Raw genomic sequence first — 24,849 nt, forward strand, 5'->3', positions numbered from 1 at the left:
TGCATGAATGGGAGAGTCCCACTGTGAAAAGAGTCTGCAGCTCCTAAACCTGTTTTTCTGAGGCTCTGGGAACAGATTAGCCAAGGGGGAGGATTGGCTTATTGGAACAGAGTTCTAACTGCAGTAAACTCTCCTATGTATTATGCCAGCTAAATAATGAAATACAAACAAATTCCTACAGCATGCATCTAGCAGCATGTGTAGTGACTGTAGCATTTCAGACTCATTGATTTTGTTAATTAATTTTAAGTCTCTTGACAAAATGGAATGCAGAACCCAATGCATTGGGTGTGGTACGCATGGTGATGTGGGACAGTTAACTTCAGAATGGGATCTGCTGCTGCAAATGCATGAAAGTACATCCAGGGCAGCATCTTTCACCAAGATGCAGCACACAAGGGGCATGCTAAGGATATAAACCACCATTCCAAGGCCCTGGACTTGGCTCCAATGGCTCCTGTGCTGCAGGGCTGTCCCTCAGTGAAGGTGTAGGTAGTTAACTCCAGCTGTTGTTTCAGAGAACTCAGAGGTTCACACATCCATGACTGCCCCTCTTAAGCTGCAGAATGACAGCTAGACTGGGGATTAGATGAGGGATAGTTAGATTTGGGTTTAGACTAGAGTGTCATCAAATCCCTTCCAACCCAAAGAGTCCTAGGTTTCTCTGAATGCTAGGCCAGCAAAGTCATTAAGCAGAATATCTGAGACAAACATACTGACTTCTTCCTGCAGAACAGCCCAGCTGCAGCAGAGGGCAGCCAAAGTAGGCTGCTGATTTTGGGGACTCTCTCCAAGCTATGCCTGTAAATCTTGAGCAAAGGAATCAAATCTGGGTGCTCCCCCATCCTGGGAGTGAAGGACGTCACACACTCTTTATTTTAAAAGAGTGCAAGATTTTGCAGGGACCTTCATTTTTTATGGAGATGGTTTGAGAGCATCAACCACACCTATCTGTTTCATTTTCATGGAGGAATAATTTTGTGTTAATTAATACAGGTTGCAACCCTCATAGATCCAACAGCACTGTTTGTCAAAACTGCTGAGGGACATGAGTATCCTGGCACAGGATAAATTCTGTTTATGTCCATAGTTTTAGGTCCTGAAGTTTGTGGCTCTAGAGAATGTAGACCTCTTCATGATTATGCACTAGCTGAGTGGAGGTGGTTAGAGTTGCAGCTTTCAGTTTCTGTGAGTGCTCCTCACTTAAGTGCCTTACCCAAGGTGTCAGAGGAAGACTGTGGAGGAAGGCAAAGGCATCCAGGCTTTCCATATCCTTGGCTACTGTCTTAAACTGTAAACTGTGTATTTGTTTAGTATTTTTCACTGAGGATACTTATTCACAGAGAAAACAAAGTATAACTGTTAAAGGAGTTTATCTGAAACGTCTGGAGTGCAAGCAGAGCCCAGTCAGCTGTTAACACATCCTTAAAAAGAGGAATAGCTAGGAAAAACATTTTGTAATGGACTGATATCAAGTAAAACTATCTAAAGCATTAAGTATTTTTAAAGTTTCCACGAAGAACAAGGGTAAGAGGAAAAGGCATTTTTCCAACTATTTTAGCAGGAGTCAAAAACTTTAGTGCCATTATCAAATTGTGAGATGTGCGGTGGTGGAATTGTTTTATTATTTTATTAAGAAAAATACTTCAGAAAAGAATTAAATAATTGTATTTATCAGATCAGATCTCAAACCGATTGCACTGAAACATTTTCTGTTTCATGATCAGGTTGGGTTTTTCTGAGAAAAAGCACACTAAGAAGTACACTGATGTGGAAATCATACAAGCTTATGCTTATCAAATGCATGTTGAGTTCTTTGTGCAGATTTGATGCTTTATACAAACACTGATTAGAATTATTGAGGAAAAGCAGGGTCCCTAGAAGGGTGAGAGCTGGAGAGTTGGTGTAATGTAGACCAGCTGCTGTAAGTGTGCAGGATGCCAAGAGCATAACAGGGTTTCCTTCAGTTCCAGCTGGTCTGCACGAAGGGAAGGGCTGGCTTGGAGACTGTAACTTAGAGCCTTCCCTCCCCAGTAAGCACAGGAATTGGCTTTTCAACCCTGCAGCCTCCCTGGAGACAGCCCCAGGTGGCAGTGGGATGGGACACTGGAGATCAAAGAGATTAGCCACATGAATGGCAGCAGGCTGCCGACATCTGACTATTTAGCTGACTAGTATTAGGCTCAAGAAATCATTTTCAGTTCTTGCAGAAATGTTTCTATCTTTATCAGGAGCTGGGAACTTTTATGTTCTTAGCCATGTCTATAAATACTAAAAACAGTGAGGATTTTCTCCTTTGAGACATCTCTATTTTTAAGAACACAGTTGGTAGTCACAGACATCTCATCCACACGAGTGCTGTGCCAGCAGCAGCACCGGCACAGGTGCTATTCCTGCAGCCCAGCTGGCCTGGAGTCACTGCGGCAGGCAGGGTCTGACTCTCCTGCCCGCACATCAGGGGGTGGGCAGCAGCGACTGCAGTGCCCACAGCACCCACAGCCAGCTTTTGTCTGAAGGTTTGATCCCCACATGGCATCTGTCACTGCCTCCTGCAACAGAGCACTCTCTAACCAGGCTCTTGAAGGACGGGTAAAAAGGCAAAATAGGGCATTTTCTTGGGAAATGTGTGTTTTGAAATGTCACTGACGTGCAGAGATCCTTCTGATTTTTAGGGGCTGCTGAAGATGCAGAATTTTTGCTCATATTGAGTGAGGTTATCAAGACGCAGCACTGGAACTGTATTTATAACAGCAACACCCTCTTGTAGCAGTGATCCCATCTTCGAGTTTCTCAGGGGAAGGGAAAAATTGGCTCTTTGCCCAAAATCAGCACACAATAATTATTAGCCACAGCAGTTAACTCATAAATTAATAACTGCTGAGATGCATTTTTGTTTGGTGTAGCACACATGTAAATGGCATATCCCATGGGTGGTGCTGGGTGTGGGGATCTCAGGAGTCACCAGGGAACACTGGGGACCCCTCAAACAGGCCTTGCCTCCCCTTTGTATCTCAGGCCCTCAGGTGGGCACCACCTCCCACCACCTCCCAAAAGGCCTAAAATCACAGAATTGTTAGGGCTGGAAGGGACCTCTGGAGATCATCTAGCCCAGCCCCAGCCAAGGCAGGGTCACAGGAATGTGACCAGGTGGGTTTGGAATGTCTCTGGAGATGAAGATTCCACGACCTCCCAGGGCAGCCTTTTCCCGTGCTCTGCCACCCTCAGTGTAAATTTCTTCCTCATGCTGAGATGGAGCTTCTTGTGTTTTAGCTCATTGCCACTGCCCCTGTCACTGGGCACCCCTTAGAAGTCTGGCAGCAGCCAGGCACTTCAGGCTGGAGGAAGCTGAGAGGAGACTTCATTTCAGTCCTCAACATCCTCATGAGGGGAAGTGGAGGGGCAAGGGGCAATCGCTTCTCTGGGGACAGTGACAGGATCCAAGGGAGTGGCCCGAAGCAGTGTCAGGGGATGTTTAGGTTACACATCAGGAAAGGTTTTTCACCCAGTGCTTGGTTGGACAGTGGAACAGGCTGACAGTGGTCACAGCACCAAGCCTAAGAGAGCTCAAGAAGAGCTTGGACAAGGTTTTAAGGGATATGGTGTGACTCTTGGGATGCCCTGTGCAGGGCCACGAGTTGGACTGCTTGTTCCTTATGGGTCCCTTCCAACTCAGCAAATTCTATGATCCTCTTGGCACCTGCCTTTTACATTGTTATATGCATTATTGAAATCCCCTCTCTGTTTTCTCTTGACTGAACAGGCCCAGCTCCCACAGTGTCTTCACATACGGGAGATGCTCCTGACCCTACACCGTCTTTGTGGCTTCTGCTGGACCCTCTCCAGTCTCTCCTTGCCTTTCTCGCACAGGGAGCCCAGTGGACACGGTAAATGAGCGTGAGCACACACACACACCGAGCCACCGGCAGCCCCGTCCCGTGCGGGAAGGACACGGACGGGCACACCGCCCCCCGCGGGGCCGCGCCGAGGGCGGCGCGCGGCGCATGCGCGGCGGAAGGGGCCGGGGGCCGCCGCTCCTCCCTCCGCCTCCCCGCGGGCCGGGCCGGGCGCGCAGGCGCGGCGGGGCCGGGGCGGGCAGGGGCGGCGGGGCCGAGCGGCGGCGGCGGCCGGGGGGAGCGGCCGGGGAGGTGCAGCCGCGCTCTCGCTGTCCCTGTCCCTCCGCGCCATGTTGTTGTGAGCGCCAGGCGGGCGGGAGGGCAGGCAGGAAGGAGCGGCGCCCAGCGGGAGCGGCAGGAGGAGGAGGAGGAGGAAGGGGCCGGCGGGCGGGCAGGCGTGTCCCAGCGGCCGCTCCGGCTCCATCGCCGCCAGCCAGCCCGTGAGTACCCCCGGGGGGCCGGCGCCGCGCTGGGAAGGCCGCGGGCGGGCGGAGCGGGCGGGCGGGCCCCCCTTCCTCCAGCCCCCTTTTGTCTGCGGGCTCGGCTGCGCGCCGAGGGAGGGGAGAGGGAGGAGGAGGAGGAGGAGGAGGAGGAGGAGGGGGCCATGTTGTGGCAGGTCACCGGGCGGCGCGGGGCCTGCGCGGCGGCCTCGCCGCCTTTGTGTCCGCCCGGCAGCGGCGCCGAGGTGGGGACGGAGTGAGCGCCGTGAGGGGCGGCGGCGCCGCGGAGCGAGCGAGGGAGGGGCGGCATTGTGCGCTCGGAGGGGCTCGGGGGAGCCGAGCCCGGCCCGGCGGGGTGTGCGGGGCCGGGCTGGTGCCCGGAGAGCGGCGGGGCCGGGGCAGGCGGAGGCGGGCACAGCCGGGGCTACAATGGGCTCGGGGGAAGCGAGACGGGGGCGGCGCTCGGACCCCACGGGCCATTGCGTGCCTGGGATCACACGGGCTTTGTTCGAGCGTACGAAAAACTTGTGGTATTTTTTCAGTGCTCTTAAAGATAATAACCGCTTCCTGAGCGTGGAGCGAGAAGGCCAGATGCCTTTGGTAGCTGGTAGCACACAATGAAGCGATATGGTTTGGTTTTGCTTCAAACGTGCCTGTGCAGACCACAATAACAAAAAGTTGAGGAAAATGCCTCCTGTCCTGAGTGGATCGCGCGTACAGCGAACAGTTTGGGGTTAATCTCCGGGGTAGTTATTGGGTAAAGATTTTTGGTTTTTGTTTCGGCATTGTTTTCTTTTGCTTATTTCCTAAGGCCAGACTCTTATTTCCTTGAGAAAAAATTAATATTTTTGGGAGGGTTTATATTCTTCTGGTTTACAGTTTGTACTAAGATGGCTTAATACCAAAACGTGCAGCGTGTTTGGTATGTGATAAAGAGGTTCTTATCACCTGATTTCGGCTTTCTTTTTTCTGAGCATTTAGGTGTATATGAGCAATGAGAATCAGTAAAACTCTTAATCCGCCTGATATACTACACGTTAACAAAATCTTTTGAGGCTTATTTTCCTTTCTCTTTGTTGCATCTCCACTGAGAGGTCAGGCCCTCGTAGTTTCAATGAGCTCATGGTGTAGCTCTTCAGGTATGTGGGGTATGAGTGTATTCGAAATATAATTACTATGCCATGTTACCATTTTTACACATAAAGCATAGTTTTTTTGTTATATTTAGTCACGTCTATGTTTAAAACCAGATGTTAACAACAGTCCCAGTTTTGTTGAGAAGCTGAGGGAAATGTTGCCTACTTTGCTCAACAACTCTGTGTCAACGCGAATATAAATATGCTAGGGAAGTGGGAGAAGGAAACTCAAATAAAAAGGGAAATGCTAATTTAGTGGTGGTGTAGTTTGGGTTATATATGTGGAAATGACACCAGATCACCTGACAGTTTTTTCTGAGGTGTTCAGAGTTGAAAATTTGGAATTTGGCCCAGCAGAGTGGTTAGTAGGCAAATGCATGTGCGAAACTGCTTGATAATGCACATTCTGCAGTTTATGTGAATGTTGCTCATAGGAAAGTCCATGTTAATTGAATACTATTTTTCTGCATTAGTAAGAAGGATTTGGTATTATTTATTTCCTGTAGTATCACTGTGTAGTACTGAATCTTCTGTGTTAGGGATGTTGGCACAGTGCTGAGGCCACTGTAATTGTATCTGGTATCTTGATCGAGCCAATAGTGCAAGCAGTTGGCTGAAAGAGCTGGGCTTGTCTGTCTTTTTATAAGAAGGTGCCTCTTGTTATGACAGTTTATATTAAATCTCACACTGTATTGTGGAGTACACTAAAGGCTTTATGTAGCTGTTTTCCTTGGGTATTTCTCTGCAATGTTCTCAGTGCTCCAGATGTTGCAGATGTTTAGGGCAAGTGTGTTAACAGAATATCAGCTTGCTGAATACTATGAACTACTTCTGATTTTTAAACAGCACTTTCTAATTCACTTTTAGATATTGCACACTCTCCTTGATTTAGTGATATTTGAGTGTGCACTGAATAATCAGCATTCTAGAAGCACTCTACTTGATAATTTTATCTTTTTCTTTGTACAATGGTTTCCAAAATCCCAAAATTATTAGCCCCTAATAATTATTATTAGTTTTTATACACAGGCAAGTAATCCAGTAGAGGACTTGAATTTCTGCTTGTATGTCTTCCTGCTTTCTTTTTTAAAATGTGGTATTATATGAAAATTTACTGTCTGTTGTTTAACGTTAAATTTTGTGTTGAGATCTTCTGTAAAATGAGCATGAGTACATTGTATTTTCTTATTAAAAAGTTTGATAGAAACTCTACAGAGGAAACAACATAAAACAGTAGACATGATGTACAAATGCTTCTCATTGCGTGTATCAAGTGTAGGTATGTAAGAGAGTTATCAATCTTTCTTCTCATCAAGTAATTTAGATGAAAGTGTTTGCCTCATTTAATTGGGATTTCCCCACCCATAACATTGCTGTTAACTTGCTTATTCTACATAAGCCAGTGCCCAGGCCTTTGTCTTGGGAATGAGGAAAGAAATCTTTCCTTTAAAAGCTCCTGTAACAAATAATACCAGTTGTGTAATGTTGGTAGTAATGAAGTTGGAGGCACTTCATAGTCATATAGTGGAAAAGCATTTTAAATTACATCAAAACATGTAAAGGGTTCCATTTTAGCTGTTCCAGTGTCATTCCAAACAAGTTGTATAAAATTTGTGCAATGGCTTGCACGCTGAAACTTTACAGCAAGATTTAGTTTGGATCCCACTCAGAGTACCTGCTGTGGCTTTTAGAATAGTAGGCAAGAGTTGATATGTGAAATGTTTAGCTTACAAATAAGGACCACTTATTTCTAAAGATTATATTTCATTATTGCTTAACAGATACTTTTTCTAAACATGGTTATTTAAGAGCAGTACTGAGGAGGTTATGACAACCATCTTAGGAGTTAAGAAAGAAATGCAGACCTCCATGGCAAAAGTATGTCAGTAATAATCCATGTTTGACTTTTTTGCCAGTTCTCTGTATATGCATCCATTTTGGTGCTAAACTTGAGTGATTACATGATCTGTCCTCTGCAAGCTATGCTAAAAACACATCTGCAGCCTTTCTAGGCAGGCTTATTTTTTGGCAACAAATATTTGTGTACCTTGGATTAAGTCATCTGGTGTATGTTTTGTAGCTGTGATTATTTTTAATTTTCTTCATTAAGATGTTGGCAAAAGTCTTGGTTACAGGTTATAGGTGTGGTTGTCTATCTTTCCTTATAATGCTTCCAGTATGTAAATCCTAGTGGACATAAGTGGAGTCATGTCAGACCTGTATGTTCATATTTTTGCTATTAGAATTTCATCCATGTTTTTTAGGAAGAGTAATGGGTGGTGGATTGAATGAACTAGTCATATAATCATTTTGCATGGCTGCTATGAAGTTTCATGTAGAATTAGATCATAAATCTCTTCAAAGAGGAAGTGAGTTTTTAAAAGCTGCATTAAGTTCTGTAACTCTTCACGTGTGTGTATTGATTAAACACAAAGCTAGACTTGCTGGAAATGATTGTGTAGTTGATCTAAAAATGAGGAGTCTGGCTTGACTCATATTTTTCAAGTATCTTCTGTTTGTCTCCTCTGTGATATATATTGTTTCAATTTTATTTGTACAGTGATACATGGTACCATGTTGTGGTACAGTGATGAGTTAATTATGTAGTCTGAAGAAGTTGCAGAACTCAAGTTACTATGGTATTTTGACAATAAGCAAATATCTACTGTAACAGTACTGATAAGACAAAGTAGCTTTAGATCTTGCATTACTCACAAAACCAAGATTGTTCAAGATTATTAAAAAAATACTTCTACTGTGTAACTGTCTATATATTATATTTTTCCTTAAAGATGTGACATTTGGTAGTCTGTAAGGCTCAGTGAATAAGGTAGAATTGTGTAGACGGATTAAAGGACTGGCTTTTGTCTATATTTGAGATCTAAGTGTTGTAGTCTGATTTAAGTAATGAGTAGTGCAAGATCTAAAGCTACTTTGTCTTATCAGTACTGTTACATATGTTAGATTTTAATTGGACTTACCGCTTGCCTTTAGCATGAAAAATAAGACATTTCTTGGACTTCAATAGTTTTTTTTTTTTCTCCCTTTAAAAGTACTTATTTTATGTTGTATGTAGTATTTTGGGTTTTATTTATGTCCATTCACACACTAAAAGGCTGATAGTATGTCAGTTATGGTAGATCAGGAATGTGTGGAGATCATTAAGTGTGGTTGCTCTGGCAGAGACAAGTATTTGTTCCTGAGAGGATTTTTTTGATACCAGAGTACTTTGCTATTGTCATTTATAATTGTTTTAAGCCAAGTCTTAAATGTTTCACAAGTGAGCTGATGAATTTAATTTTAATCCGAGTCTGAAATCTTTATTTTTTTTTAATACCTTCACATGTACTGCTATGTGGGTTAGAGACATTTAATGTGAGTTTTTCTGTTAGAATGTTATGTGGCTTAGCACATTTGAAGGAACAACTGAGGCTGGGCTGTGAGATGTAGTTCAGATAGAGAAGTGTTCTGTGCTACTTTGTTACATAGTCTACTAATTATAGAATCAGACATAGCAGTAAAACAGAATTAGTGGTTTTACACATCATGCTGAGTAATAATGTAAAAGAAACTGCTGCCTTTGTGATTGAAAATTATATTTTGATTTTTTTTTAGTAAGGAAATATGTGAGCAAGCATATATAATGTATCGAGCTCTACCATTTTAATATATTTTGTAAAAACTTCTGCTGTGCTTTTTTTTTTTTTTCCTTTGGACCTCTAGTTTGGCAGTGGCATTTAAGTTTCAAAGTTTGAATCAGTAAATATATTTCCCTGTAAATATTGTTCTTGTATTGCCTAGACTTGGTTGGTTTTTTTCCCCAGTCTTAATTATAAGAGCTATATATTTAAAGATAGGTAGGAGAGCCTTTTATGTTATCAAGAGTTTTTCTTTTAAGCTTTGTATGTGGAGTTCTTGTGTCGTCCTGGGCATGGATGAAGTTTCCTGGCTGGAGACCAGAGGCACGATGCACGTGAGCCTTGGTCCAGAAGCCAGGGGGGTTGGAGTAGGGGTTGCCCCAGCTGGAGCAGTAACTGCTCTAACATCAGAGCCCAGTTCAGGTGGAAGCACATGAAACACTCCTCACACCATCCTGTAACTGGGGTGTCAGGGGCTTCCAGTATCCAGGTGCCTTTCAGTGGATGTTCTCCATGCCACAGTTGGAATTTCTTCCAGCAGCAGGCTGGAGGGCAGCTGTGTGTCTGGCAAGCATGCTGGCCCACAGGAGTTGCTGTTCATGTAAGTCATACAGTAGGTCATTGATTTGCTTTTCACTGGAACAGTTGCTGTTTTTTGTGTCAAATCCACACATTTAAGAACAATATGTGTGAATTAAGCTGATTTTTCAAGGCTGTAATAATACAACCTGAAACTTGCCATTAATTTTATTAAAGCAGTTATACATAAAACTGCATAAAATAATTTTGAAATATTCAGTTGGAACCATTTGTTTAACTTGCATAACTATATCATATTTCTCTGAATGCCTGTTTTTTATCAGAATATGATAAAATAACTAGTTTTGAACTTATGCAAAGCAGTTGGTTCAGTTTGAGAAGGCACTCACTTCTGGTAGGCTTTATGAGAAGTAATATGCATTTAGTACTGAGTCTTAGTTGTTACACTTAGAGATAAGAATGTTTTATTCAGGTGAAATAGAATTAAGTGTAGATTAAAATGTGACTCTCCATTTGTGTATGGTAACTTAGAGAAAAAAAAATCAGTTTTAAACCTTTTACTCTCAAATGGTTGATACAGATTCCCAAGTTTCTTTTAAAAACTTTTGTTTGGATTTGAAGGTAGGAATTATTTTCTTCCCTAGGATTCTGATAGTGTGCCACAGTTTAGGTCTACAGGAAACTTTTTGCATCTTCCCAAGCCCAAGCACACAGGCACTGTACTCAAAAAATGTAGTAAGTATAGGAAATGTAAATGTAGCAAATGTAAGTAAACAAAATTTTCTGACCTTACAAGCAGACTGCCTGTTGGGTCATCTTCTTTGTCACCTTCCTCATTCTTTAGTTTCTTTTGGCATTTTGTTTCTGGCTTTCCCTTTTACTATTTTCTTTCTCTTATATTGACCTACATAACAAAATAGAAAGCCTTTTACCTGACATCCCACTTTGTGCTGTATTGCATTCTTTATTAATTGTACAGAAGCCATAAAGCAGTTTTGTAAATCTAAAATTCTACAGTATTTTATTTATCCATATGGATACACTTCCTGAGAATGAAGATGATTTTTTCCTCGCTATAAATTGCACAGCTAGTGGTGCCGATTTCCACTAGCATTTCTCAAGGCTGATACATTGTATAGGTAAAATTATTCACAAATCAGTAAATGCTGAGTAAGAGTTGCATCTCCCTTCTGCCACCTGCTTTCCATCCCCAATTATCAGAGCCATACCTTTATCAGCAGCTTTGGCTAGTTCAGTTAGGTCCATCCAAGTACTTCTGGATTCCTCTCATTTGAATGTCATGAACCTCGTGTGTGTTTTCTGGTAATCTGAGTGGGGGAAGCAGAGGAACTATTGGTAATTTTTTAAGTGCTTCAGTGGTTCTGTACATTATAAAGATTTGGTAAAGGGAAAGCTGCTCTCAGCTGACTGTAATCATCATCTTACTGTTGTGCCATTTTTTGACTCATTTGCTCTCATTCTTTCATGGCAGTATACACCAGCAGAAATCAAGGACAGATCAGAGGACTTCTCTGTTGTAATGTTTTGGTTTGAGTTCTGTGTACCAGTATTCTTTGGGATTTAGATAAGATGGAGGTTACTGTTTTGTTGGAGGTGTTTTTTTTGTTTGTTGCTTTGTTGTTGTTTTGGGGGTTTTTGTTTTGTTTTTTAAGAACAGAAAAGTATAGGGCTAGATGTACTAAAGAAATGGGTTTTCTAAAATTTATATTTATGCAAAAAGTAGAATGAGTTCAGCTGGGATTGTGTTCTCTGTCTACTACATAGACTGTGTTGGTTAATATATTAAAAATAGAATTTTTTTAATGCATCCAAAGAAAAAATGGAAAGAAAGCTAATAGAAGCAAATATAGTAGATAAACATCTTGTAATGTCTGATGTTCAAAGAATCACTGAATGATTTGGATTTGAAGGGACCTTAAAGATCATCCAGTTCCAGCCCCTCACCCTGTCATGGGCAGGGACACATCCCCCTAGACCAGGTTGCTCAAAGCTCCCTCCAGCCTGGCTACGAACACTTCCAAGGATAGGGGAGCCACAGCCTCTCTGAGCAACTGATGGCAGTGCCTCACCATCCTCATGGGAAAGGTCTCCTCAGAGCCTTCTGCAGGCTGAACAGCCCCAGCTCTCCACCAAAACCCCAGGAGCTTCTCCCCAGCATTGCACTCCATCCAGTTTTCCAGGGATGGTCTTCAGTCTTCTGTTAAATAAGTCCAATGAGTTTTAAGGCATTAACTGGTTATTTCGAGTAAATAAAGCACGTGGAAAAACCTTGTATATACTTTCATACCAGAAGGTAGCTGATACTTTTTAACTGACACTGGGTGATACATAGAAGCAAGTCGAGAGAGTTGTTGAGGGCCACAAGACAAGCAGATCAGCTTGGCTGGAGTCACTAATGGATTGTGAAGAATCTTTAAATTAGTTAAAGTGCTAAAGAATCTCGGTAAGAGAATAAGAAGTTGATAAATATACTTCATTAATTGCAAGAAATTAATTCCTGGGAAGACCAGTGCAACATTATCTTGATCTTCTGAAAGCCATCTGAAATGTCTTCAAAAGAACTGAACATAAAGCAAGACAATGTCTTTAATAAAGATAATTATTTGTCTAGTAGGATATTTAATTTTTACTGTGGGTGAAGACTGAGGAATTGCTTGTTAGTGTTCCTTATAAGGCATTACTGAGGAATGAACTATGGGAATTATCAATGAAGTGTCAATAGTTGGAAGGCAGTTCATGCCATTAATAAGATGCTTTAACTTTTGGTCAGCCCTGAATTGATCAAATAGTTGGATCAGATGATTCCTTCCAGCTGAAATATTCTATTATATGTTAATTCACAGTAACATTGGAAGACTTTGAGAGCCCAGGGAAAGATCAAGTGGGTTATCCTGGAGATCCATGTAGTATTGAGGCTTAGTGTGCCCTAATTTCAAAATTATCAAGACTAGTGGAAGAACTCCAGGTGGCACACACACTTAAGAGAAGAGCAAGAAATTTAAACACACCATGTGGAATTGAATTCAACACTTGGTTGAAATGGAAAATTCCTTTTGCTAAGTGTACATTTGACACGTTAGTGTCCAAACTAACCAACCACTGGCAAAGAACTAACACCATTTCAGAACATATAAGAACACATAGCAGAATGCATAAGAGACACAGAAATACACAAATTGCTAATATTATAAATCTATTGTGTTCTACTGTATCTGCTTCAGCTACAGCAATAAAAATTGAAGTGAAGGACAGCAGTTATTAATGGCCAACACTTCAGAGACTTGAACTACTTTGCAGGCCGAGTGGGAGTCTCTAAACAATAATTTGCAGCATAGAAGAGGGCAGAGGCTAGAGGAGCATGCTCTGCATGAGAGGTGATAGCCAAAAGTCTTTGGACACTCAGCTGAAGATAGTGGATGCACAGCTCCTCAGTACAAAATGCCAAAGCCAGCACCGTTAACTTGAGTCATCACACCACCATTGACACCTTCCATATTAGAACAGCAGTGACCATCCAGTCATTGGCAAAGTTAAATATCAACTCCTTAATCTGGAAATAATAATCTCTGACTCTCAGAAATATTTCTCTAGAATATTTAATAGTGAAAATAGTTATAAAGGATAATGAGCTAAATATGAAAAACTATTTCACTTGAGGTTTTGACTTTTTTTTTCTTTCCCTCGACACCAAAAAAAAATTTCAGTCTCTGGTAGCAGAGCATTTGGAGAAGACTGCTGTGTGCTGTGGCATCATCCTTTTGTTCACTTTCCCATGGGGCTGCAGATAGGTTAGTGATCTGTTTGTCATTAATTCACATCATTTCAGAAATGAAGAACTGTCTAGGATCAAAAGGCTTAGTGATCATCGATCAGTATGTAATATTTGGAGTTACAGAGAAGAAGTTTTTTGTAAAGTCAGGATATATTTTTTAGGATGTTGGGACTACCTGTGGATGCTCTTCCTACATACTGAAGCAAACATCTATAGCAGTGTGGTACTGCCCAGGCTATTTGTCCTGTCTTCTCCAAGTTCAGCTCCGTATACTTCCCTCCCTCATCACAAAAGCAGTTAAATGCTTCATTAGTTTAATTTAATTATTTTGAGTTGTGAATTTTAACATGACCTGGGTGTCTTTGCTTCTTGCTTTTGAAGAAGCAAGAGTTGATAAGCAAGACTGTCAAGAGGAAAGCTTCGGCTGTAGCAGCCTTCTTCAAAAATCCAAAGGGTAGTGGTGCTATAAACAAAAGAGCCTAAATGTGTCTTTACACAAAGTTTCATTTAAGCTTCAGTTGCTGCAACTCCTTTGTGCTAGAATTGACAAACATCTCAAAGTTTTGTGAGTAGCTGCTGTAACAATGAAAAACCCTTCCTTGGAGGGGAAGAGGAGAGAACAAAGGGGAGAGTCTTACTGAGTTCAAGAGCTTTTTGATACTTCTGTGGTCTGGAGGAGAAGCTGTTGGTTTCAGTTTTTGCAAGAAGCCATCTGACTTCTGTGGGGTCTATTAGAACTAATATAGTCATAAGATAATATATAGATGCTATTAAACTAGCAAAATGTGCAAATACTTAACAGGATGAAACAGCAAATTCATAGCAAAAAGTCTGACTTGTTTTTAATAAGATTTTGTTTGTTGTTCAAATAAGATAGACTAATATGTTTGTGCAATAGAAATTGGGAAATCATTTTCCCATATGAGACCTCACAGTCATGTTGCCATCCCTTGAAACAATGAACATAATCTCTTCATTCAAATTGAGAACAACATAATCTGTTTCTTAACCTTACAGTGGGAATTGCATTTCCTCAATCATTAGTTCTTCCTTTTATAGATTTTACTTAAAACTGTCCCTAGAAATCTAAATATGCTTACAGTCTATTTTTACTTCCTATCTTTGTTTGCAAATTTTAGTTCACCTTACAAGTAAAGTGTAGTTGTGAAATATAACTATTTTAAAGTGATTCCAAAATAATTTCCATAAACAAATTAAGACTTTTTCTAATGTTAATCACCTATACAACATATAAATACTTTAATTGCTAGTTTTTCATTGTAATAGCTCAAGTTTTATCTTAGCTGATTGATGGGGTTATTCTCCCTGTAAAGCTAACATTGCACTCAATCTGTTCTCAAAATCATTTATTTCTGTTTCTGCAAGCAACAAGTTCTCCAGTAACTTTTTTGTGTAAGTATTATCTTTCTGTGCTTGGGTTTGCTCTGGTTTAATTTTGAGTTTGCTGCTGTCATCATTTAGTTCCAGTAGCATTTAGCTCCACCAAACTAGACACTCAGATTATGGTTGTTGAATGTATGATTTAGGCAGCTTCTCAAACTTGCAAAAAAACTTTTCAAGCCTCACAAACTAGGAAAAGAATTCTTAGACTGACAGAATTTTCTATTGTGCCTAGAGGAGAGCTGAAGGGGAGGGCATTTGATTCCTGTTTTGGAAAATCTGTTCCCTGTTAAAACATCTTGTTTAATACATTACTGGTGAGATTTTTCTGTCATAGTAGTGCTGCATGAGATGGGGCAAATACTGTGAGTTTTTTGAGTGAATTGTAAGGTGGGGCCTTTTCTTCTGTTAAAAAAATTGAATGTCTTGCAACTTGCTTAGTGAGATATCACCTTATTGCCTGCTTGTGACTCTCAGTTCTGATAGTAGACATAGCTGGAAAGAGGAAATGTGTCTGTCTTTCCCCTCCCTTTGATTTGAAGTAGCTGAAAAAGGAGTATTTTGTGGTGTATTGCAACTTGGTTTCATGTAATTGGACTGAAAGAAAAGCACTGAGAAATTTTCAGTGATATGCTTTAGAGCACTTCCCTAGATAGAGAGAAGAAAATTACAGCATTGATTTTTGCAGATACTTGGTTTGTGTTTTTACTATTTTCCAGCATGTGGTGTGTGGCATAGGCAGCTTAATGTCATCAGGGCAGGGAAAGGAGAGTAATTTCAGTCACCTGACTGTGCAAGCAAGTTTGTTCTGTGTGACTTGTATGCTTTAGAGACTCATTTTCTTAATCACTTCTTCCAATCACATTTGCTGTTTCTGTGTGTCTGCACAGTTTCTGACCTTTTAATCAGAATTTTGAGCTGCAGGTGATGGTTTCAGACAATGAGGAACATGACCAGTTCCCCCCCAGTGCATATTGTGTCCTGTGGTGTCACTGCTACCTCCTGCATGTGGACTTTGTATTAGTCATTTCTTGATTAAATATCTTCACCAGTGTTCTTTTGCTGTCCAACATATTCCTTTATATTTCCACCTGCTTTGATGTCTGCAAATGCCTGGCAAGCATTGTCGAATGTCTTCATGTGAATGATTGCTTTATTCTCACTTTACCTATTTGGTTTCTTGTTCTTTGTAATATGTCTTACACTTAGAGGTCTTTGAAGCAGAGTCCTTCATACTTTAGTGCTTATTCAGTAATTAGCATAGGGAGAGCCTGGTTTGATATTACAGCAAACAAATAGTGTGTGGTCAGCTGTGCATTATCTTGGATTTACATACAGATAAATTATGGTGTGTGCTTGTGCAGCAGTGGCTTTGCACACAATCCATTCAGGTCTGTGAGGAATTGCTGACAGCAACTTTAGTTAAAATTTGCTTTAGGCATTCTAGGAGAGTTTTACATGACATCCAGGTTGTGGGAGCCAGTAAACTTGGCTAAAAATAACTGCATATAGGCATTCAAGCGTTTTGTATTTGCAGCAAATTTCTTGATGTGTTCTTATTCATTTCCTAACATAATTCATGGTGTCAAGAAAATGAAAAGATGGTTTAGTGTTAGTTCTTTGCTTAATCTAAGTTCTTATCTGTTTGCCTTTTTTTAAAATGTGATTTAAAATTGGTAGTTTTGAAAATATGGCACTGCTGTATTGCACAGAGGAGCTGCATTTAGCTTTCTGAACTCCCTTGATTTGGTACCAATTACACTAAAGTCACAGTGAAGAAGGCTCTTGTGTGTCTTCATGAAGTTGTAAAAGCTGTTTTTCTCTTCAGTGTAAAGTTGAAGTGAAAAGTAAAGTGGATAAATAGTGAAAGGAAGCATGTAGTTGAGTAAGTGATTTCAGGGAATATTTTATTTTCTGTGATGATGAATAATGTGGAGTTTAGACATCTAACCAGAGATTTTGGTCATAAAATCACCATCTGATATTTTTTAGATGATAATACCAATGTAGCTTGTTTTTATCCAGTTACTGCTTTTGCCTGCCCTGTGTAATGTGCCTGTTCATGTACTGACAGCAGTTTTTGCATGTAACTGCTCTTAAACTTTTGGTTTCTTAAGTGAAAAAGCTGAATTATTTGGCTTTAAATCCATTGAAGCACAGATGTATCAGTATCAGTCTTTGAACTAATTTTTGTTAAAAAGCTTTTGTCACTTCAATTTGACTTCTAAATAGTGTACTTAATTTTTTTTTCAACTTTTGTTTACTGTCATTGGTATAAAATCTTTGGTGTTATTTTAGACTGTCTTTTGCTTCTTTTGAAGGACTATGCCAGCCAGCATTTAATGAGCTATTAATGTCCTAAGCCATGCTACAACTCATAGTGAATTAGAAGGGAGGCTTACTGAGTTAGTCCCTAGTTGTTTCTTTTTTTTAGAACTGGCTGTTTTTTTCAGTTTTTAGGCAAGTGTAGAAATCTATAGGTAGTTTAAATACATGTTGTCCAAAGAGAACATCCTTAGAAAACAGCTGAAATAATTGATAACAGCAATTCTTTAAATGTCCATTCACCTGCTGTAGACAGATAAGTAGAAGACACATATGCTTCCATGTAGCAAGGGAGGAACTAAAAAAACACACCAAAAGAAATATGTTTTACTATTCCCTGCCTCTCCTTGAGGTTATGCAGAGTTTAAAAGCTCAAAAAAATTAAAGGTGGATTTTGAAGCAGACTGACATACTTTGAAACCTTGGGATTTTTCACTGTTATTTTATGCTGAGGGTACAGAGGTGCTGACACAACACACAACTTCTTTCTTTACAAAAGCTAGTTATTTGTAGTGGAATGAGGAGTCATGAGAGGTCTAAGAATTCCAATTTTTTTTGTTGATTTTTTTTTTTTGTATGATTCATTGCATAAGAACTTGATAGTTTTATCTGTGGTTGTAGCCCCTATTTTGAGAAGATCAGACTGTGTTGGTATTTCTTCTTGCCTGCTCAGGAGGGGAAAAAAGCAAAACAAACCTGAAAGTTCAACAGCTTGTTGAAATGGTACTGGCTTATGAGGGAGAAGAACTCGTGATGCTCAAAACTTCTGAACAGGGAGAGATTATTGGGAGAGCTTCTGTTTTTCTATGTATTGTTACTAAAAACTAAATCCTTGAAAAATTAATATTTTGTGTGGTAAGCGCATCTTCAGTATTCTGGAGTAAACAAACTGAAAGTAACTGCTCTGAAGAAGGGGATTATTACATATCAGTTGCTGAGGGTGGGAGGAATGTTTGTGGTATCAGCTCCACAATAACACAAAATAAAACTGTTTCCTGGAAATTCTGTTAGAATGACTTTCAGAATTCTCTCAGCCTCACTTTCAATAGGGGTGTGGTCCATGTGTATGTATATATATATATGAAGTAATTTTTTTCATATACATGATACTGTTTATAAAGGAGTTACGTTCCATAGGATTCCATAGGATCACATTGTTTTTAACATGGTGTTAAAACCCTGTAATTTAGCAAACAGAAATTTAAAGTCTGGGGTTTTTGGGGGGGTTTTTTGTGGTTTTTTTTTTACTTTTCAGACATCTGCATAGGGGAGATGTTCTGTTTTAGATTTCTTGGTAGAAAAGTAAAGACAGTTGAGATTTCTAAAGAAAACACATAATCAAAAAGAGTTTTGATTACAGTGTAGAAAATTATGGAAATTTTTACTTGATTTAAGGCCTGTGGATTCCAGTGCTCCAATTCTTTTTAACACATTCAAGAAAAGTTTGTTGACTCTATTAGAATGGAAGCTATGTTTCATTAATCACCACAAAATACATTGAAATAAATTGTCCCTAGTTCCTGCTTGTGTGTAGATATGTTTAGGGTTTATACAGTTTTCATCCTCAGAAAAGGCAGTTTTAAGGCTTTTTAAAATAGTATATTGCCTAGAAAGATTTTGTATATTACACTCAAATATTTTTTTCCGAGTTTTTTAATTTACTAAATAAAGTTTTTGAGTGATATCAAATGATGAAGTAATGAAGACTGACATCTCAAACCAGCAGCACATCAAATTAATGACATGCTCTTGTATAGGAGTAGCTGTATAGTTATTACTCACTGTCAGAGCCTTTCTGTGTAGAACAGGATATTAATGGTTAGAAATCTGGTTCTTGAATTCCTCTAAACTTCTGTTACACCACTTGTAACACTTGCTACCAGAAAGGTGATGCTGATGAAGCAGCTTAACAAGAAGTGTAGATATTTAAAATTAGAAAAAAAAGTTTAGTTATATGCATGTAAGCAAGCACCAATTGAATTAGCGTGTTCAGACTGAAACTGCAATTTGTATTTCCTTTCACAACTGTATTTTCAAATTTCTGAATATATTTATTGTCTTCCCTTTTTGTTTCTGGTGTATTTATGAAGGAACATTGGAGAGTTGCAGAATGTGTGCAGCAGAGGAAGGTGAAGAGTCTCATCAAACTACGTGGCATTTGTATCTAAACTATTTTGTATTGAAGATTAAACCTGTATGAAAACATGTTCTTGCATGAAAAATAGTTATTTTTGATTTCTGAGCAGTAAAGGACCAGTCAGCCTCCTTTTTTAATAATTATTTTTCTTGTAGCTCATTTAAATAATAAGCTAGAAAGTACATTATTTTAATCAATTATTCTAATTAAGTTTTTAAAATAATTTCCTGTTTACAGAAGCTCTCACTGGACAAGTTTTTATGGGCTTTTTCTTCTATTTTGTAAAATTATATTACATACTTTTTATCACCTTTCTAGTTTTTTGTTTTGCAAATTTCTGTTGCCCTCCCTGCTGTGCTGTACATTTCTTAGAAACTCTTTTGAATGGATAACTTCTTACATAATTAAAAAACTAAATAACCTGCTAAGGTTATTTAGTCTAAACTATATGCCCTATTTATGTAGGAATATATTGCTTCAGCTTTTCAAATGGTGCAAACAGTGTAACTGTTATAAATAGTTATGAAATCTGGTTTCAGTACAAGCACATAAATTTATGTGAGCCTGGTAGCTCTGCCAGTATTTGGCTGTACAGATTAAAGTCCTGAGCTTGAGGACATTTGACAGTAGTTTAGGAAAACTTGTACAAACAGTTCTGCCAGTCTTAGGGCAAAACTTGAACTGGCTGGGTGGGAAAGACAATCATGAAAGCCCATAAAATGAGGAGGCAAGTTTCTTATGTGATGCAAGAGTTCATTTTTAGGGGGAGCAATTTCTTGGAGTCCATAGCTGGCTTTTTAGACCAATGAACCATCATGTAGTTCTGAAAACTACAAGGGGGGAAGGGGGCAAGATGTCCATCATTTTCCTCTGCTTTTCTTTGTGGATAGTGATGATATAATAATAATTCCTCTCTATCATCTGTTGTCAGAAGACTATGCAAGTAAATCAGTATTTTCCAAAGTTGGTGGCGACTTGTGAGATGCTGTCCAGCATACTTCAATATATGTGCACATTTATATGTGCTGTTAATAAAAACCTAGAGAATCCACTTCTCCTCTGTGCTGGGTTTGAGGTTATTGATGTTCCTATTGAAAATAAGCAAAGAATATGAGTTGGCTTTTTTGCAGACTGGACTCTGCTTTTGTTGAGTGTATTCCCCTGGTCCTTTAACGTGCTGCAGAAACCCCACCTCAAAATCTGATCTTTTCTCATTGTCAATGTTCTCAGTGCTGCTAGGATTGCTTCTCAAACTACAATACAAAGCTCACAAGGAAATAAAGCACAAAAACGTTGAGGGTGGTTGCTGGGCCAAGCCAACTATATTGAAAAATTTGGTTTTATTGGAATACTTTGATGTACTAGGGGTCATAGAATGCAGAAGTATAGTACTGCTCAGTCTGAAAATGAGTTAAGAAGCCAAAAATATTGCAGTTGAAGAATTACTCACTTCCCTGCAAAAGTTTTAGTTAGTTTTAGAACACTATTTTAACACAGTGAAAATTAAGTGCTTACTCTGAAGGAAGATGTACTTTTGAGATTGTACCCATAGAAATATTTGTGAGAACTTATAATTGGTTGCCTAAGTCTTTTGTCAGAAGTGCCTAGCACCTTCTTTATTTGGACTGCTTAAGGAGCCTGGATGCTTTGGAGTATTCTATGAAATTTTCAGTTATGATACTGTTCCCTATGGCCCTCAGAAAACCTTGCCTCTTACCAAAACAGCACCTTTGAATTACTTGGGAACAGCAACTTTGATTAACCAGTTTGGTACTAAGTGGATTTTTGGTTCTCTGATGCTTCAAAGCTGGTGTTTAGTGTATAAAACAGTTCAATTGTGTTTCTAGTAGTTGCCTCCTCAAGTACTCAACAGCTTTTGTTATCTGGATGCACTGTGGGGTGGCCTCTAAACCAAAGTAAGGGTATTCTAGGTAATTTGGCAAAAATATCATAGAGTAGAAATCTCTTTACTGCAGTTAGTAGAAAGCCTTTCAGTGCAGTATGGCATAATAGGTTTGGAGATATGCAGTTTGGGCTGGTTGTATAATTTTCCTTTCTAGTCCTTTGTTATTGATCTGTTCTAGATTTCTGTCTAATATTTATATTTAAAAATACTATTTTTATTTAGTAATTTCAAGTTGGCCACCTATCTGAAAGGTTTTTGGTGGGTTGTCTTTTTGTGAGTTGTTAAAATGTCAAGTGTCTGACGTGGCTTTACAATACAATGTTTAACTAAATGTAGGACTGGCAGAATTGCTATGTATTGGGTTTTCAAAACAGTTTAAGTTGCTCATAATGTTAAGTCTCTGCTATAAGCATATATCTTACATGAGATAAATGCTACAGAAGAGTCACCCCTGTAGAAAACTGCTGGAAGGGTATTTTGCATTGAAGTAATTCAGTAAAAACCAGAAACATTGGCAGTGTAAATAGCAGCTTCCCTTTCTTTCCAGTCCCAGGTGTTTTGTGTTGAATTTCTGGACTGGGACAGACCTTCAACTGCAAAATAGATCTTCTTTATCACAGAGGTTAGGGTATTCATCTGACGGGGAAGGGATGGGATTTGGAATTTCTTAATGCAGTGAAAGTGGGTTTCCTACTTTCTGATCATCTGGTTTAACCACTTTTGATGTATAAAATAAAGTCGTATCTTCTCTTTGATACTGTATTTTTTTATTTTCCACAGGCCTTTTTTTCAAAGAAGGGGCTGCTCTTTGCTTTTGTAAGAAAAATGGTTACAAGCTTATGTCTGGCAAGATTCAGGGTTATTTGACAGAGTAGTTGTCCCAAGATCTGGATACCTGGATTCCAGAAATGGATATTACTGTAAGCAGTGATTCTTGTGGTAATCCTAGACGGTTTCCAGTCTGCCTCCCGAGTTCTGCCCCAGGGCCGGTTTCATGTTGCCGCTTGAGTTACCGTGTAGCCAGCGCTGAGTGGACACTCCTGTCCCACCTTCTCCCAACAGCCTCTCCTTCTTCTCCCCAGATCCAACCTCGTGGTCTCTTCTCTGTGGTGTTTTACCCAGTTCAGCTGGGTGATCTGGTGGAATTCTCATGCATGGAAAAGGAACGAAAAAACTTTCTGAATCAGTTACCTCGATGGCTACAAAGTTTACTCAGGGGAATGGTCAAAGCTGTTGGGTGAAGGGTGGCAGCGCTGTCCTCTACAGACTCTCTATAGAGGAATGGGTTTTGTGTAGGCCTCTAGATTTATAAACAATTACTTTAAATTTCAAGGAGAGAGAAGTGTAAACTTTAGGAAGAAAGGGTCTGCTAAAACAGTTTTGTTTTTAAACAGAAATTTTGTGTTAAAATGTCATTCCTCATGCTGCAATAAAAATGGACTAAAACATGCTTGCATGTTGTATCTAAAGCCTGTAGAAGGGGAAGAAGATGAGAATTTTCTGTTGGTGTGTTAAAGGGGAAGAAATCATGAATGCTTTAGACAATCTACCTACTTAACAGCAGTATGTGAGGAGCTAAAGACAGCTCAGTGTGTAATATCTGTTTATGCATAATTTGGGGGCCCTGTAGAATGATCTGTGTGTTAGAATTTTGCAGCCATTGTCCAACGCCCTGCCATGGGCAGGGACACCTTCCATTAGACCAGGTTGCTGAGAGTCCTGTCCAGCCTGGCCTCGAGCAGTTCCAGGGATGAGGCAGTGAGATAATCAAAGAAAACCAGAAAAACACTTTGTAAATGTTGAGCACTCTGTTCCACAGGCCTCTTTTCCACTTATGAATTATTCTGTATGACAGGGTATGAATAAAAATAGAAAAAGGGTTTTTTTTTTTTAATGTTCTGAATTTGTGTTAAAAAAAGTATTAAAATATTTATTTCTGGAACCTATGAATTAGGTTAACGCTGGTATTAAGTTAGAGAAAATAAAACGCCTTGCTAATACAGATAATCCCAATCAAAGTTTCTTCTTTGGGGAGAGGGGGCATTTATACATAGGAGGTCCAGCTGGGTGTCATTTGGATATTTTCTTCTATTGTTGCAGTGATAGGGCTGGGTTAGTGTTGAAGAAAGACATGGAGATACTGGTGCTCCTGTGTTGTCTCCAGTTTGCAAATGATCTGTGAAACACGAATTTATGATATGGGGCAGAATCTTGTGGGCTGTTGTTTTTGATGGAAAAAAGGACTGTATTTTTTCTCTTGCTGCTGATAGCAATAGATAATGCTAACATAAATTTAAAATTTTAGAGAAAGAGGCCAGTGAGCAAAATTAATATTCATTGTGCTAGAACTTAGAGTTTTATAAAACTTGCATTTCTTATAATTCTTAGAAAGTAAAAGGAGTTAGCTGTGTTCTTACCCTGATTCTTGGATTGTATTTTCTTAGAGACATGGAAGGAGGGGTGGCCATGATTTTGGACTTTACTGAATTGTAAAAAGCAAGCTTTTTTTATTAGGTCCTGCAACACCAAAAAAATGCAAACAAATTAAATCACCACCAAGCTGAAAGTTAAAACAAAACCAACAAAAAACCAAATAAACCCCAAATAACCCACCCAAAAGCTACCACAACCAAAAACATTATGCCTCTTCCAAGCTTGGTTTTTGTTATCTAGCAGTGATTTGGGTAGTGTTTATGGTAAATATAGTTTAGCTTATAGTATAAGCTTTACCTGCAAATTTGTTTAGAGATCATTAGATCAAAACTTTGTATTCAGACAGAAGTACCTAAATTAATATTGTTTTGTTAATTGTAACTAAAGTACACGACCTCAGCATGAACAGGCCTAGTTGAGATAATCAGCTCTTTCAGCAATCTGTAGAAGACATTGTTTTCAGAAAATGTAATATTCAAATTCAGAAGTCTTCAAGGTTTGAGTTTCTAATTTTTCTTTTTAATTAATTGCTCTTCTACCATTATATTTTCTATGTGCATGCACAAATATTTCATTATCCCTTGGAGCTAATAAAAGTTTTTGCATAATGTATGAATCTATTTTTTAAAATAGTCATTTTAAGAAAAACGTCTTTAGCTTTTTTAAGGATATGTTACAATCTGCTTTCAGTTTTTAAATGAATAAAATCAGCCTAATTAACTTAAGTGTCAGTGTTACTGGAATAAGGCCAGTGTGCTGATATGCCTACCCCATAATTCAGTCTGAAACTAAATTTGCTCTTCGCTGTCTCAGTGAAATTGTTGGGAAGTGATTGCAGACTCCATCTTAACTAAAATATTGTTCTTCTTGAGGGAATATTTCTTTGAGCTGTAAAATTTCTTTGTCAAAAGCACAGAAACACTCAACCTCAGAAGTTAATGGCTTAGAAAGATTGAGGCAATAACAATAGTTTGGGAGTAGAATTTCGTGATTGGAGCGTCTATTGGCCACTTTTCCAGTGCTAAGACAGAGTTGTTTGTGCCAGAATGTTGAAAGCACCAGATTGTTTCTTTGCCTAGTATTTGAGGATCTCTTGAAAAGTGTTAGTTATGTATTATCAGCTGTGTAGAGTAACTTCATTTTGAATTATTGGCTGGTGTAAACAGATGGATTTAGTGGTGAAAGCAGCTCCTCAAGAGAAACTGGT

The 24,849-nt window shown here is 39.4% G+C and overlaps 1 protein-coding gene across 11 annotated transcripts in view; it reads left to right on the forward strand.

Moving 5' to 3' along the window:
• Nucleotides 1-24,849, forward strand: part of PUM2 (pumilio RNA binding family member 2) — a 72,197-nt gene that overhangs the window by 2,429 nt on the left and 44,919 nt on the right. For 5 of the 11 annotated variants that reach the window (XM_079297912.1, XM_079297911.1, XM_079297913.1 and 2 more), the window contains exon 1: nucleotides 4,560-4,578. Coding sequence is in view for 3 of the 11 variants with exons in the window: in XM_079297917.1 (XP_079154043.1) it covers nucleotides 4,498-4,578 (81 nt within the window). In the remaining 8 variants the exon portion in view is untranslated. Of the gene's footprint in view, nucleotides 1-3,760; nucleotides 3,885-4,070; nucleotides 4,334-4,482; nucleotides 4,579-24,849 lie in introns of those variants that run through there. The other 6 variants (XM_079297910.1, XM_079297916.1, XM_079297909.1 and 3 more) reach the window with 6 other exon arrangements.

Source organism: Erithacus rubecula (genome assembly GCF_903797595.1).
Source record: "Erithacus rubecula genome assembly, chromosome: 2".
Lineage (NCBI taxonomy): Eukaryota > Metazoa > Chordata > Aves > Passeriformes > Muscicapidae > Erithacus > Erithacus rubecula.